Genomic DNA, 16,893 nt, shown 5'->3' with positions numbered 1-16,893 from the left:
GTGTCGGTCTCCTCGGGGAGCGGCAGGTCCTCACCGAGGAAACTGGCGCACGGAGGGGAGGACTTAGGTCCTGGGAGAAACCACCAGCCCCCACCCTGAAAGCTGCCCCTTGGGGACTTCCCAGGTCAACGCCAAGGAGGGGCCGGCTGTAGCCTGATGGTCCCCTTCCTCCCAAGTCCAGAGCAAAGTCCTGCTGGCATCTCCTGCTGGGCCACAGGGGTGCCTGGCAGAGTTGGGGAAAGGGAAGGGATCAAAGCACCCAGCAGAGCCTCAGGGGGGAAGCAGTCCCTGGTGCTGGGCCAGAAATTCCTGGTAAAATCCCAATTTCCAGCAAAATACTCCTTCTAAGTTGTCAACCTCCTAGGAGGCTGTGGGTCACATTTTAAGGAAGAAGAGAGAGAGACAGTTTCTAAGTCCTTCCAGAATCCGCATCCACCCCCTATGGCAGTGATGACACTGCCCCTTATGCCCCAGGGCCGCCGCTGGGGGACTTGTTCTATTTGAAAGGCAAGGCGTGGAGGAGAATCACAAATACGCAGACAGCACATAAAATGACTCCCGCGCTGAGCTGCGAGAAGGCTTGTGAAAGCCTCGCAGGAAGCTGACCCACATTTAATGCAGATTATGGAGGGAGGGAGGGAGGGTGCCATTCAGCTGAGCACAGGGTCTGGAAGGACACAGCCTGAGCTCCAGTGCCAGCCCAGCGGGTGACGCGGGGCAGGCTTCTCCATGTCACTTTGCCTCTGTGTCCCCACCTGTAAAATGGGGAGTCACAGCTCCCCACCCCACCACCCGGTGTGAAGAGGACTCACAGAGGTGACACGGCCCACACTCAGCCAGTAAGCTGCTGTTCTCTACCAGCCACCGGGCACCCTTTTATCAAGAAGCGTGAGCTCTTTGGAAAGCATAAAAATGCACCATCCGCAAAAGGGATGCTTTTTATCAGGCGCAGAACTCTTTGTTCCCTATTGGCCTGGGAATTTGAAGGAACCCGTGGGGAGACATGCTCTGGGGAGGCGGCAGCACTGAGTGGGTGTTCTGAGAGGCAGGCATGCCAGTGGGAAGCCCACCTCCCATCCTTACCAGCCGTGTGACCTGGGGCGGTCGTGCCTCCTGTCTTATCCAAGCACCCTCATCTGCCAAGTGGGAGCAGTGACATCACCCCACAGGGCTTTGTGGTGTCGGAGATCAATCTGCAGCCTCGCTCCCGTGCCCAGTGTTGCTAGGTGCTCTGTAAATGGCAGGTATTGATTTTTTTTTTTTTTCCAGACAGAGTCTCGCTCTGTCGCCCAGGCTGGAGTGCAGTGGCGTGATCTCAGCTCACTGCAACCTTCGCCTCCCAGATTCAAGCAATTCTCCTGCTTCAGCCTCCCGAGTAGCTGGGATTACAGGCACACACCACCACGCCCAGCTAATTTTTGTATTTTTAGTAGAGGCGGGGTTTCTCCATGTTGGCCAGGCTGATCTTGAACTCCTGACCTCAGGTGATCTGCCCACCTCGGCTTCCCAAAGTGCTGGGATTACAGGCGTGAGCCACCGCGCCCGGCCAGGTATTGATTTTCATTAGACAAATCAATCACTCCCTTTGGATCCCACTCTGGTGAGCGCCGGGGGTTCCTGAGGTTGCCAGCACACCCAGGATATATTTAGCTCTCTGCTGGAGCCCTGCTGGGTGCTAGCATTCCAGCTGAGGACATGAAATCTCAGGCCAGCTCCTAATTTCTCATTGGCAACCATGGATTTTGCTTCAGAGAACTCCCTCTCTTTTATAACCGTAGACTAAATTATCCCCAGACTACACACTCATATATATACACACACACACACACACACACACACACACACACGAGATCCCTGTGCTTGTAACATGTCAATACCGCTCACAGCCCTAGCTCAACAGTGAAAGTCCACCTCTCAAAATAGAGAATCTCAGAGCAAGAGGACCTGGCCAGCCGCCGGGGAGGCTGACAGCTGCTTCCTAATGGAGTGTCCTTGAGAACTAGTATTGAGCAAACTCGCCACTAGCATGTCCTTAAAATGGATCAGCAGTGAAAACACAGAACAGCAAAGCATTAGGAACAAAGGAAAATTGCCCATGATCCTAGCACATTTTTTTCTGAGATGTTTTTCTGCATCTTTTGCAGACTGTAAGAAATGATGCGTCCTGTATTCTTCGTCTACCACCAGCCGTCACACAGACTTTATTCATGCTTCATAATATTTTTAATGCACAATATTCCATGTTTTATCAGCAGCTGTCAAAGTATGGTCTAGGGCGGTCCTCAGGACCTCACACAGGGTTTGGTGGTCAAAATCCTTTCAATAACAACACGAAGATACGGTTTCCCTTTTCATTCTCACTCTCTCCTGAGTGTACAATGGAGTTTTGCAGAGGCCGCATGACATGTGACGTCACAACTGATTTAACGTAGGGCAGACATCAGAATCCAGCCGTCACCTACAAAGTCAGATATTAATGAGATTTGCAAAGCTGTAAAGCAGTGCCTCGGCTCACTAAAAATGCTCTTATGTTAGCGTGCAGAGAAGTCATTGTCCTTTTGCAGTTTAACACATTTTTTATTTTTCAATTTTCATTTATTTATATATATTTTTGGAGACAGGGTCTCACCCTGCCACCCAGGCTGGAGTGCAGTGGTGCAATCATGGCTCACTGCAGCCTCAACCTCCCAGGCTCAAGTGATCCTCCTGCCTCAGCCTCCAGAGTAGCTGGGACTAGGCACATGCCCAGCTAATTTTTTTATTTTTTGTAGAGGCGGGATCTCACTATGTTGCCCAGGCTGGCCTTGAACTCCTGAGCTGAAGTGATCTGTCCCCCTTGGCCTCCCAAAGCGCTGGGATTACAGGTGTGAGCCACCATGCCCAGTCAACAAATGTTTTTTTAAATTCTGTTTTAATTTCGAATACAATAAATATCAAGAAATATAATGCACATAAGCAAAAGCTCTCTGGGGTCCTCAGTAATTGAACCCTGAGGCCCTAGAAGTTTGATAAGTGCTGCCATAGATGGACAGGAATTTCCTTAGCCAGTGTTCTGCGGTTGGACATTTACGTTGCAGAGTATGTAACGCCTGCAATCAACGGCTTTTTATTTCTGAAATTCATGTCTGTGTTTCAGAGCCTTTCTTCAGAAGAGATTCCCAGAAGTCGCATTATTCCATCAAAAGGCATGAATGTATTTAAGTCTCCATACATTTCACCTAACTGCTCCTCAAAAGATTAGACCAATTCATATTCTTATCCACAGTCTGTGACAGGATCTAACTCCTGGGATGTTTAAATTTAGCGAGTAACATTTTTTTTATCCTATGAGAAGTCATTCTCACTCTCTCATCCATCTTAGAGACCCCACAGGGAGAAGAAAAGGTATCGACCCGGTAAACAGGATGCACCAAAAGACTACCTGTGCCCGGCTGAGTAATGCCTCCCCCGGAAGATATCCACATCTAATCGCTAAAACCTGTGACATATATGGTTAAAAGGGGAGCGGTCTTTGCAGATGTGATTTACATAAAGCGTCTAGAGACTGGGAGATGATTCTGGATGCTATGGGCGGGCTCTGAGTGCAATCTCAAGAGTCCTTATGGGGAGGAGGGAGCGGGAGACGACACACACAGGGGAGAAGTAGCATGAAGATGGAGCTGAGGGAGGTTTGAAGACGCTGCCTTGAAGATTGGAGCAACGTGGCCACAAACCTCAGAATTTGGCAGCCACCAAAGCTGCAGGGGTGAGGACTGAGCCTCCCCTGAGCCCCTGAGGGAGCTGCCAGCGCCGTTTAGCCTTGGACACTGACATTCAACTGCTGGCCTCCAGAGCTGGGAGGAAATGCCTTCTCTTGCTTTAAGCCTCCCAGCTTGTGATCACTGGTGACCGCAGCCCCTAGACACTCACAGGTGGCCTTTGCCCAGCACTCCGGTTGTGCCACCTTCCCTGAGCGAGGCACGGACCTGCACAAAACCCTTTCTTTAATGGGTGAATCACCCTTTAATCACGAAGTCAGCCCTAGGCCCAATATCCCAGAAGAGGGGGCACGAGTCAGGGCCCAGCTGGAGACCAACCCCAAACTCTGGTGTGGTTCCCTGAGGCCCAGGTGGGTAGGCAACAAGGGATAGTGGCCCGACCTTGCTGGGGGAGAAACCCCTCACCAAAGCCCACCATGCGCACCTTCCCCAGCACAGAAGGGGTTTGGGGTGGCAGGAGGCAGGTGCAGAGGGAGAAAAGGAAGACGTGGCGGCGGTGCAGCAGAAGCTCTCCTGCGGGTGCCCTGGGCGGGGCAGGTTCTGAAGGGCCCAGTGTGTCTGGAGGGGAGAGGATGAGCTGGTGGACGAGAGGGCTGCAGCTGCAGGTGACCTAAGCAGCACTGAGGTCCTGCGGAGGCCTCCCCACTGGATTCCAGAGGGGGCTCTGGGCCTACAGTGAAGCAGGGCCCACACGAGGTGAGGGAGCTGCTCAGGACGCGGGGGGGCCATGGCGCACCACAGTTAGGAGTGCGGGTTCTGCAGCTGGCACGGTGCTTCTCAGCCGAATAACCTCGGGAGAGTTACCTAATTCCCTGGGCCTCTGTTTGCTCACCTGTGAAGTGGGAATACTGGTAGTCCCGAGCAAGGAGATCTGATGTAAGGATTATAGGGTGAAAGCACATCGCGGTGCAGGGCCCCAGCACGGTGCTGGGTCCACATTGGGGAACCGCGTAAGCCGTTCCCCCGTGGGCATGCACAGCAGAGTCCTGCTTGCCTGGAAGCAAATGCTACATCCCAAGGTGTCCACTGCCCCAAACCATACACGAACTCAGAGTCGGAAAGATCCTCTAGGACAAGCCCAACCCCAACAGAGATGAGGAGGCCAAGGCTCAGGGGGTACATGGCCTGGGCCGGTTCCTGGCCCCCCACCTCTCCATGAGACCACCCCTATCTCCTCCCAGAGCTGCTTATGTACCAAGAGACCCGGGCTCCGCAGGCACCCGGGAGATCAGGCCACGCCAGGACCTGGGATCTGGAGGCACCAGGGAGAGTCCAGCTGTGCCGAGGCCCAGGGTCCCCAGACACTACGGAGAGTCAGGCCACGCTGAGATCTGGGGTCCCCAGATACCAGGGCAGATCCAGCCAGAGTGTGAAGGAGTCTGTAGGGCTGGGGCCATCTGGAGGCTCCGGGGGAGATCCACTTCCGTGCCTCTTCCAGCTTCTAGGGGCACCCGAGTTTCTTGGTGTGGGGCCCCTCCCTTCATCCTCAGAGCCAGGTGTGGAGACTTCTCTCTCCTCTCTGCTGCCTCCTGCCTCCCGTTAGCGAGAAGCCTCAGGCCCCCTGAAATCCAGAGCAGTCTCCCTGTGGCAAAATCCTTCACATAGTCACATATAAACAGTCATTTTGCCGCATGAAGTCACATAGTCACAGGGCCTGGGATTAGGACATGGGCACCTTTGAGTCCACTGTTCAGCCCCCCCCGCACCATCCAAGAGGAGGTATTTCAGAGAGGGCAGGTCCCTGCTCCAGGCTGCACAGCAGGCAGGAGCAGGCACAAATCTCCACAGGAAACCCCAGCTTGGTCTGTGTCCACAGGTTCAGAGGAAGGAGGGAAGCAGAGGGCCTAAAGATGGGAAGAAAGCTTCACAGAGGCCCTGGAGTCCGGCAGAGCCTTGAAAGGGAGAGGAGGAGGGACTCCAGGGGAGTGGGGGCAGGCAGAAGGTGGCAGGAAGAATGCAAGGCTGTTGGGGGATCAGGGCAAAGACAGCACATAGTAGGTGCTTAATAAATAGTCGTGGAGGGACGGAAGGAACATTCTGGAAGAGCTCTGAGCCCTTGGGAGGCTGTTGACTGCTGGACACAGAGGAGGCCCGGACCTAGGCTGAGACTTCCCTAGCATCTCACACTCAGGACCGGCCCTGTGCCCAGACAGGACGGGGCCTATGGAGTAAGACCCCACACAGCCGGTCCCTCTGTGGGACAATTCAGAGGCTCCCAGTGGGACTGAGTCCCCACTTGCCAGAGTGGTGGTCCCCATCCAAATGCCCCTTCCTGGCTTCCCCTCCCTTCCCCCCTTACCCTCCTCACACCTCCCTCGTGCTTCCTGGGGTCACCTCCTAGGTAAACCACCTGCACCCAAGTTCCCACTGCACCTACTCAGGGAGCCTAAATGGAGAGAGTTGTGGGGCAAAGGGGTTGGAACATCATGAGGGCATTTGAAACTTGGCTGCCAGGTTGAAGGTCTGGATGCTCCTTGGAATTCTTCCTTCTGGGCACTTCGTGTCCAGCTGCAGCATCAACTGATGTCATTTTCCATGTGCGATCCCGGGGACACTGAGGTCCGCAGAAGCAGAGGGTCAGAGAGACAGGCTAGGCTGTCTTATGGAATGATGGCAGACAGATGAGGAGGCCATGCTGAACTGGGGACAGAGTTCCACCCATCACACATCCTCCAATCCTTGGGTATTCACGAAATGCCTCCTCTCATTCCACCTGAGTGGCTTTCAGGGGAGCCAGCACAAGGCCCCGTCGTGCCCTGAGGACAGATGCCAGCGAGGACAGAGGCAGCATGCTAGCCGTAGTGACACTGAGCACTTTTCTTGGTGCGCTGGCTGGACTCACATTTCCAGATTGTCTCTCTAACTCGTCGCTCTAAGCACGGAGAAACCAAAGTCCCAAACTTCCAGCACAGGGTGCGAGCTCCGTGCCGGAGGCGGGAGGAGCCACTGCTGCTGCCTGGGATGGGGGCTGCTCAGTAGAATGCAGCTAAAATGAAGCTTCGAGCTGAGACCGATGACTCAAGACACCACGCCTCCTGAGGATGCTGTGTCGAGAAAACCGGGAGCTGGGTGGCTCTCTGGAGACAGTGCTTCTCCTGGCACTGGGCTGCAGCCTTGTAACCAGGACTGAGATGGGGCTGGCAGGGGAGACAGCAGGACCAGAGAAGGGGAGGGGAAGCTATGAACCCAGCCTAGGGTGTGGCTGATGATGCCAAGGCAGCTCCCACGGGGCACGACATCAGGTTTGTCCCTGAGCTGTGAAGGGTATTTACGGCTGTGACAAAGGCCATCCTGCCCGTTCCCTGGTGCCTGCTGTGCCCAGGCCCTTGACTCTCACTCAGCATCTCTGAGTCTACAGTAACCCCTCAAAAGCAGCTGTCATCACTTGTACTTTTTATGTGGGGAAACTAAGGCAAAGGGCATTTAAACAATCCGCTTGGAGAAACACACAACTAGCAAGTGACGATTGGGGCTGGGGCCCAGGTGTGCCCAGCCCCAAAGCCAGTGCATCTTCTGAGGCACCCAGACTGCCCCCCTCACGTTTGGAAATGTTCAGCCAAGGGAAGTGACATGAAGCCACCCAGCTCGTTATCCGCAGCAGACCTGTTTGTTCTAGGCCTGGAAGCTGCTGATGGCGAGAAGCCCCAGAGCCAGCCCTGGTACCTACAAGGGCCGGGTGCCAAATCCAGCAAGGACCAGTGAGCATCCCAGAATCCAAAGCCCCCTCCTCCGCCCCAGTCCTTCCCACAGACGCGAGGGACCCAGCTGCCCTCCTAGCTCGAGCTCTAGGCAGACATCCACAGAAGCTGCTAATCCACAGGTGGCAAGGCACCTCCCTCCACGCCAGAGACCCTCAGCGTGAGGCTCAAGTACTGCTCACCCAGCTGGGAGCATCTTGAGAGCCAGATGAGAAAGGTGGGCGCAGCACGGTCCCTGAAATGGCAGCCAGGCCTCACACCCAAACAGTGGGCAGGGTGGGGCGGTGGTGTCATAAGAAAGCAGGGTTGTACCCCGAGGATGGCAGTGGCCCTGTTTTTACAGATGGGTACACTGAGGCACAGAGGGACGGTGACTTGTCCAAGGTCACAGAGGTCCAGGCGAGGGGCTGGAGACGCTGCTGGGCTGGGCTGTGTAAACAGGGGGAGAGGCACTGCCTTCAGTGGAACAGATGGGCCCTGGGGGGATTGCAGGACTTGGGGTGGGGGTGGGGGAGTCGGAGCAGAGGGTCAGGGTTCCAGGGGGGCACATGGGCTCAATGTGGTGAAAATCCTTCTCAGGCCCAGGCTATCTGACGGTGAGTCACAGAGGCCATGCAATGATGCTAGGCAGGAACCCCCATAGGAGGCGGGTTTGGGTCTTGTCCTGCCTCCTGGCTCTGTGCTGGCAGGTCCTGCAGCTGGAAAATGGGAATAACACACCACGGCCCAGGCGAGAAGATGGGCTGTGTGAGACCCTCACCAAGAAGCACCATCATGATGCCCCCAAACGGGCCAGGCCTTATCCACACCAACACTCAGCCACACGTTATGAGGCAACAACCAATCCCCCATAGCCACCGGCTAAAGCATGCAGGCAGGGGATAGGCAGACAGAACCCGCCCAGCCATGCAGGCAGGGGATAGGCAGACAGAGCCCGCCTAGCCAGGGACACGCGTGTTGTGGCTGAGTCGGGCACACTGGGGTTCAAATCCCAGCGCTGCCATTTACAAATCACATGACACCAGACGCCAGACGGACTCGCAGGCATTTCTTCCTCCGTAGGTAGAGATGCCACCAGCCGCTCCGAGCAGCGCTGCAAGGACCCCGGGAGGAAACCTATATGAGCATCTGGCCCAGGGCCCTAGGGCGGCACTTGATGAGCCGCGGTCTCTGCGACATTTAAGCCTGTCCCACCTGGGTGCTGTCCGACACCCTAGACACCCTGAGCAGCCCTGGCGATGGAAAAATTCCTTGAGTAAATTAAGACTGCTCGACTCGGGTTGCTCTGTGCTGGGTGAGAGCCTTGGAGGTCTGCTCTTTCGGGGCTTCCCCGGGACTGGGACAGCCGTGTCCATCATGCGGGGATGACTGCAGGACCCATGTGATCAGCCTCAAGCACTAGGAGCTACCCCAGGACATGACCCATGTTTTCCTATTGCAACTATTTTAACAACCTCTGTGAGCCTCTACCATGTGCCAGGCAGAGACTGGTCAGCTCATGAGACCCTCAATCCCTACCAAGACTCTGGGGAGGGGCAGCAATAGAAAGAAGGACACGGGGGTCTTATCTTTGATCATGCTAGCAAGTGGCAGGGCTGGGTGTGAGCCTGAGACCCCACTTCAAGGTAGGTTTTACAGAGCCCTACCCAGGCAGAGGCACAGCCAAGGGGTGCAGCAAGGAAGGCCCCTAAGTATCTTTGCAGGGAAGGGACTATGGAATCCAGGCTCTGGGCTTGGTTGATGGCATCAGGCCAGCAGCCTGATCTGGCTTCAAGGATAGGCAGTGCCCGCTTAAAGGGCCAGCGACAAGACAGGCCCCTTCATCTCCCAGTCTTGCCAATTTCCTCTCTCGAGCTCAGAGGTCTCCCGTGACCCAGATGATGCTCTGGAAGCCCAGGGTGTGGGCCAGGCAGCTTTTCCATGTGTCAGGGACACACACCTTTTTCTGGGACAGTAAGATTGAACTTTCCAAGAGTTCATCAAACTCAAGACTTGATTCTAGAAAATATCCTATCTACCCCCAAACTATCTCATTGACAGAAACCATAAAGAGTCAAAGGATCTTGGGTGGCCAGGTTAGGAAGGAACCCTGCACATCACGGAAGAACAGGGCAGAGCTTGGGGGTGACCAGGCTAAGCGGAGACTGCCAATGTCTGGGCAACGGCAGTCCTCTCCAGATACAATCTCAGATGAATTTCTGGGTCAGGGGGGTCTGGCTTCTGCTGCACCTCATTCAGAGTGGAGTCAGGCAGGGAAAATCTGCAGCAGTGCAGCTGCCTGTGCTAAGCTCCCTCAATGCTGGGAGACACCCCCATCCCACGCAGCAGACAGTGGCCCTGCAGAACAGAATCGCCGGGCTTCTCCCGGAGTGATGGGTTTCTACCAGTGCGTGCCCTTCTCAGAGCTGGAGGCAGAGTGTGCTCTCTTCTTTCCATTTGATCTTTCAGTACAAAAGAAAAGGGCACACAATGAAGAAAACTTGGAAAACACATGGAAAGCAAAAAGGTGCAGAAGACGGAAAACTTTGTTCCTTCTCCCACATCTTACAGATGGGCACCGACGGCACTTCCCGACATTGCCTCCCTGTTTCTGTAGAGTTGACATCCTATATGACATACAATTTTGTCCTGAGCTGTTTTCTAAATTAAACTTATTTTCTTTTTTTTTTTTTTGAGACAGAGTCTCGCTCTGTCGCCCAGGCTGGAGTATAGTGGCACGATCTCAGCTCACTGCAAGCTCTGCCTCCCTGGTTCAAGCGATTCTCCTGCCTCAGCCTCCCGAGTAGCAGGGATTACAGGCACCCACCACCACACCCAGCTAATTTTTGTATTTTTAGTAGAGATGGGGTTTCACCATGTTGGCCAGGATGGTCTCAATCTCCTGACCTTGTGATCCGCCCGCCTTGGCCTCCCAAAGTGCTGGGATTACAGGCGTAAGCCACCGCACCCGGCCAATTAAACCTATTTTCTTAAGCATTTTCTCCTAACATTAGAAATTCTTTACATATGTAGTTAATTCTTCACATGGGTAGTAACTTCATATACGTCTTCCCCACCGCCCAATTAGAATATAAGTTCAAGAGAACATAGATTTTGGGTTGTTCTCGTCCGTTGCTGAATCCCAGGGCCTGGAGCAGCGTGGGCTCATGTATTAGTCTGTTCTCATGCTGCCAATAAAGACATACCCAGGACTGGGTAATTTATAAAGGAAATAGGTTTCATGGACTTACAGTTCCACAAGGCTAGGGAGGCCTCGCAATCATGGCGGAAGACGAAGGAGGGGCAAAGGGACGTCTCACACGGCAGCAGGCAAGAGAGCGTGTGCAGGGGAACTGCCCTTTATAAAACCACCAGCTATCGCGAGCCTTAATCACCACCATGAGAACAGTATGGGGGAAACCACCCCCATGATTCAATTATCTCCACCTGGCCCTGCCCTTCACACGTGGCAATTATTACAACTCAAGGTAAGATGTGGGTGGGGACACAGCCAGACCGTATCGGCTCATAGTAGGCATTTTGTGCGTCTTTGCTGAATAACGAGTGAGTGAGATGGAACAGATGGCTCATATTCCATCACTGGCTTCCACGGTTTGGTGGTTTCTAACATTTTGTTGTTACTAGTAAGGCTGAGATGAATGTTTCTGTGGCTACATCATTGCCCATTCTTGGATTAGGTGAAGAAATGTGTCTCTGTTCCATATACTAGGATCTGCACCATCCACAGTCTGGGGACTAGGGCTCAGGTTCGGGCTCTGCCACATCCTCTCCTTGGCCCTGGACAGCTGCTTTTCCTTCCCTAAACCTTGGTTTCCCCCTTTGGGCAGGTGGGTGGGTTTGGGCTGGAATATTCCTCATGTCCCTTCCAGCTCCATGATCCTAAGAGCAGCATGGAAACAGAAGGCTGAGCCAGCCACAAGGCCGCCCTTGGCCCTGCACCCCTTCAGTTATGGACTGAATTGTCTAAATTCATATGCTGAAGTCCTAACCCCCAGTACTCCAGGATGTGACTATGCATGGAGACAGGACCTTTAAGGAGGCCACTAAGGTGACACGAGGTCATGAGGGTAGGCTCTAACCCAGTCTGGCTGGGGTTTTCATAAGAAGTACAGATTAGGACACAGACACACACAAAGGGAAGACGGGGTGAGGACACAGACACACACAAAGGGAAGACGGGGCGAGGACACAGACACACACAAAGGGAAGACGGGGCGAGGACACAGGGAGAGGGCGGCCGTCCACAAGCCAAGGAGAGGGGCTTTGGAAGGAAGTAACCCAGCTGACACCTTGATCTCAGACTTCCGGCCTCTAGAATCAGCAAAAAAATAAGTGTCTTCTCTTTAAGCCACCTGGTCTTTAGTACTTTGTTATGGAGCAAATTAACACAACCCCTCAGGAGCCTCTGTCCACCTGGGGGAATCTGATCTGCCAGGCCAGCAGCTGCCCAGGAGGATATTTAGGCTCAGAAGGAGCACAGGCCTTGCTCAAGGATCTGGTGCCCACTGGTGGCAGACCTGGCACTGGAATCCCCCCACCCCACCCCCTGCCCCAGCTCAGGTACCTTCCTCAACCCAACCCCCAGCTGGCCCCCTTGTGACCACATGGGCTGCAGTGAGATGAAGCTACACCACACTGATTGTCACCTGCTGGACTCACCATGTGTGGACTGGCTGGCCATACTACTGGGGAAACTGAGGCAGGGGGCACCCCACAGCTAGGACATTGGATTCGGATCCAGGCCTGTCTGGTATGGGATGCCATCTCCTTCCACCTTGCCATGTGCTATATAAACAATCGCTCTGGCCACCTGAAATCAACATGCAACAAAAGTAAGGCAACTGCATGGCCTCGATCCACACCCAGGTCATCCTGGAGGTGCCCTGTGTCATGAACTGAAGACATGCACACAGCCCAAAGGAACAGGGAGCCTGCAGCACAGGAGGGTTAGACAGGTTGCCCTGGGCTCTGAGCCTTCGGCCCATTCGGGCAGCTGGAGACTGGACCAGATGATGCTCAGCCACTCCTACCAGTGCTGAGCTCTGGAATAATGCCAGCGGGTGTGGGGAGGGCCACAGGGGACCTGCCCTTGTTGCCCTTGTTGATGATGGAAGCTCCTGTCCTGCCAGACATACACAGTGGCCGGACGTTAGAGCCCACATGCCAGGAACAAGGGACCATGCTGTCTGCTCTCCCCCACTGTGTGGGTGGAATGCCTGCTGTGAGCATCATCGGCTGGGGACAGGGCTGGGCAGGGGCGACAGGTGGCCCGGAGAGCACACACTGCCAGTTCCAAAGGGCTGGATTGATTCAGAGGGTCTGAGCTGAGCTGGCCACCCAGCAATGACCATCCCAAACTACCGAGGGCCTCCCAGGTGTGGGGCTCTTCATGTTGTACCTTGTCCCCTCCAGGCAACCAATGCTACTGCTCTTACAGGTCAGGAAGCCAAGCTCTGGAAGGTGCCACCTATGCCTAAGACCACCAGGCAGTCACCATGGTTCAAACCCCAGTCTCTGCCCCCAACTGCCCCAGTGCCCCCACACCCCTTCTCGTCAGATGCAGAGGAGAGATGCCAGCACTGCTTCTGAGGCTCTCCCTGATGACAGGGGGAACCACAGGTATCAATTATGGCCACAAGAAGCATAAAATTACTCTGTGTGCACCCAGCCATTATCCCCACCTGCCATTAGATAAATGTGTCTGGAGGTTCTGCCAAGTCTCAGGGTGCCCTGCTCCCCAGCCACCCCCAGATAACTAGGTTGGCCATTTCAGAAATCCTCTTCCAAAGGGTTCTGCCTCTGACCTCCCCAACCGCCTGTCATTGCTCTCAGCTACTCCCAAAGGCTCCCGGCAACGCAGTCTCTCCTTCCTTGGATTGGAGGGGGAGGGAGAAAATCTCCCCAGGGAGGGGAGTCCCTGGCCCTTAGCCCCCGCCCCCTTCTAGGCCTACAGCCCACAGGAAGCTCTTACTAAATTCACATTCTCTCCCCAGTCCGATCTCCCTCAGGGGAAGCGGCTGTCCCATTGGTTTCTGCACCATGGCCAAGGGCCATACTGCAGTCCCTGGCGCGACAGGCTTAGAGGAAAGAGCACAAGAGTCAGGGAGCCCGGGGTTCGAATCCCCGCCCCCCTTCCTGAGCCAAGCAAGTGACTCAAGCCTGGTGCGCCTCGGGTCACACCCTGAAAAATGGGGTGACAGCCCTTCCCTGCCGGGAATGCAACGACAAGCCCTCAGCCAGGTGCGGGCCCCAGGAGGCTCTCAGATCCGGGCATCCTCAGGCCGCCTCCAGGGCTCACCGCCAAGGGCTCCAGTTCTAGGTCTCAGTTTCCCCAACAGCACAAGGCGCGGCTGGGCTCCAGCGCTGTGGGATTTTTCCAGCCCCGCACAGAGGCTGTCAGATCCCGGAGGGTGGGTGCGGCGGGAAAGGCAGGGGTGCGACGCGCAGGGGAGAGGGGCTGGAGACGCGCAGAGATCGGGTCGGGGCCGGGTCTGACACATGCGGGCTCCGGGTCCCCAGATCTGCTGCGGAGAGTCCTGGGCGCCGAGGGTCGGCCTGACGCCCCCAACCCAGGCGCTGCCAGAGCGGCGCAAGGGCGGCGCCCCCAGCTGCAAAGCCCCGCCTATCATCTCACCTCTGCGTGCCTAAGTCTGCTGGGGCCCCGGCCCTTCGCCCGGACCCCAGGCCCCCGCGCGGACCCTGACCGCTTTCTGCAGCCTGGAACAACCCGGACCCCCGTGAGAAGCAAAGAAGGGGCGCCTTCCAGACATCCTGGCGCAGCCACGCCGGCCGGCGCGCTGGGAAAGGATCCCCGGCCCGCGCCACTGAGCTACGCGCTCCGGGCGCAGGGCAGAGGGCTGCGCTCTGGCCCCTCGGGGCTGCAAAATCCTGGAGCAAAAGTTGGGTGGAGCCGCTGGGTGATTTTCCCCGGCGTTGCAGGTGCAGCCTCCGAATGCCACCCAGCCCTTGCGGCGCCGCGAGCCAGCGCGGGGACCCGCTGGTCCCTCGGTCCCCAGCACCCACCTGCACTCATCTCAGCAGCAGCTCGGAGTCGGGGCGGCCCGGCGCTGCGACAGCCAGACCCTCGGGCCCGCAGGTGCCGCGCCCGCGCTATCCTCCGCCCGCCCGCCGGCTCCGCGCCCGCTCCTTGCGCACACGCCCGGCAGCGCCGCCGCAGCCCCACGGCGCGCAGGCCACGCCCATGCCACGCCCACTCTCACGCCCCTCCTGGCGGCCCCGCCCCGCGCCCGCTGCCTCCCGGGAGCACCCTGGGAAGTGTAGGCACCTCGCCCCCACCGCTCCGCCTGGCTTTCCAGCTGCGGGGGCGATCGGACTACAAGTCCCAGCACGCTTCGCGGCCAGCGCAGGCGCAGACGGGCGACGGCGGCTGAGGCCTTTCGCAATCGTTCTTAGATCTCTGCAGAGCTGTCGCCACGGCCTGAGGGGCGACCTGGGGAGTGCCGCTCACGGAAGACCGGGAGTCCCTAGGAGAGCGGCGCGGGGAAAAGCGAGCTTGGTGCAGCTCTTCTTGAGTAGTGGAGCTACAAGGCGCCTGAAGACCTTCTGGGCCAACTCTTCTTTCCCAGTTTACAGAGAGGGAAACTGAGGCGGGGGCGGTGCTCGGGCAGGATTAGCCCGCATCGGTCGGCGAGGCTTGCACTGGTGGGGATTCGTGCGCAGGTTTCCTGCCTCCGGGCCTGGGCCGTCCGCGCCTCGCCACCCACCCCAGGCTCCCGTCGCTCCTCGCCGGCTGGCGCCCAGCTGGGGGGTGCACCGGGAGAGGTGGCGCGGCTCACTTCGGCGCAGTCCCCGGCCCCAGCCTCCACGGTGACCGGCTACCCTGTGACATCAGGCGCCCAGCACAGGGCCTGGACGCGGGTGCAGGAGAGGGAGTCAGGGAACGGGGAGGAGCAGGGGTCCCCACTGTGTGCCTGGTGCGACAAAAGGCGAGCTGCAGAGAGGTCGGGAGGAGCCGGCCAACACAAGGATGCCCACCGGGCGCGGAGGGCCTGGGCTGGAGGAGCATTTAGGATGCAGAATCGCGGGAACCTGGCATGGAGAGAGAGGCCGAGGACTTTTGGCTTGGGCCAGGGCTGTTTGGAGATGCTTTCAACAGGGGGAAGAAGATTGGGCACAGAAAATGTAGACTGAATGGAACACTGAGGCAGGAGCAGGTACTCCTCCCCCTCCCTCAGCAGCAGCCATCTCCCCCAAGAGGGGCCAGGATGGGAGGCCAGGAGTACAGTGGCTCGGGGGGGAGCTGAAGTCCTGGGGAACCAGCCAAGCCCCACACACCCTAGAAATCCAGGAGGCCCAGCTAGGTGATTCTGCCCGCAGCCGCAGGGTTCCCATGCCAGTCCTCTGGGATCTTGTGCCGTGTAATTGAGGGGGCGCCAGATCTAAGGATCAGTGAGCTAATGTGTGCCATGACCCAGTGTGAGTTGAGATCAATAAATGTCTTTGCTTTGCTATTATTATTCTCGGTGGCTAACATAGGGCCTGGCACAGAGCAGGCAGTCTGCAAATATCTGTTGAATAAACGGAGAGAATGATAGAGGGGAGGGGAGAGTGCTGGCACCTGGCACTCCTGGATCATAGCCTGAGAGGTAGGCCAGGCACCCACCTGCCGTAGGGACACCCTGCTGCCACTTGCCCTCTAAGGAGCTCTCGGTCAGGCTACCCCGCATCCTCTGTTTCCTCCCTCTGTTTCCAAAGGCTCCTGAGAACCTCCCAGGGGTGCCATGATTTCCCCCACACAGCCTGGTGAGGACGGCAGGGAGCCCTCACACCTCTCCGCCAAGACCCTGTGAGCCAGAGGGTGGATGTGGGTGCCCCATTCCAGACTGGTTCCAGAGCTCAGGACAAGGGGCTGGGGAGCCTTAACAGTTCTCAACCTGGAAGGGCCTCGGGGCCGTGTGGTTCCAACATCTTCTTTCACAAGGGCAGAAACCAAGGCCCAAAGACATACTGCCTCAAGTCACCCAGCAAGTTAGTGACAGGGTGGGGCTTGAGCCAGGTCTTTTCTTTCCTTCCTGCGCCGTGTCTGCTGAACTGGGACTTCAGCGAATCTGCTGGTTGAATTGAATCGACTGAAACAGACTTGGTTCTCTGTCCGTGGTACTACAGGCCAGGTGTGACCTCAGGCAACTTGCTTGCCCTCTGTGTGCCTCAGTTTCTATATCCTTCAAATCACAGTGCATACATACCCCTTAGGATTCTCAAACACCTTCAGTGTGCTGGGCTTTCTAGTCCTAGTGAAGAAGATAGACAAGAAATCATTTCACATGCCACAAGATTCATTCTAGAAAAATGCTGCCCCTCTTATTTTTTAGCAGGCCTGGTGGGGTATCAGGGGGTCTTCAAGGGGCTCATGGACACAGGGAGGCCCCAATATGTCAAACCAAGGTCCTTTAAAGGTTTATTAAAAGGGGACTGGA

At 56.4% G+C, this 16,893-nt stretch overlaps 1 protein-coding gene across 11 annotated transcripts in view; it reads right to left on the bottom strand.

Annotated features, from left to right (window-relative positions):
• The window catches only part of ABLIM2 (actin binding LIM protein family member 2), a 202,508-nt gene extending 187,842 nt beyond the window's left edge, over positions 1–14,666 (bottom strand). For 9 of the 11 annotated variants that reach the window (XR_010133313.1, XR_010133316.1, XR_010133318.1 and 6 more), the window contains exon 1: positions 14,480–14,594. Coding sequence is in view for 1 of the 11 variants with exons in the window: in XM_031010278.3 (XP_030866138.2) it covers positions 14,480–14,489 (10 nt within the window). In the remaining 10 variants the exon portion in view is untranslated. Of the gene's footprint in view, positions 1–14,479 lie in introns of all 11 variants that reach the window. The other 2 variants (XR_010133322.1, XR_010133320.1) reach the window with 2 other exon arrangements.
• Between the last annotated feature and the right edge of the window lie 2,227 nt (positions 14,667–16,893).

Source organism: Gorilla gorilla, chromosome 3 (genome assembly GCF_029281585.2).
Source record: "Gorilla gorilla gorilla isolate KB3781 chromosome 3, NHGRI_mGorGor1-v2.1_pri, whole genome shotgun sequence".
NCBI lineage: Eukaryota > Metazoa > Chordata > Mammalia > Primates > Hominidae > Gorilla > Gorilla gorilla.
This window is presented reverse-complemented; position numbering and strand designations above follow the sequence as displayed.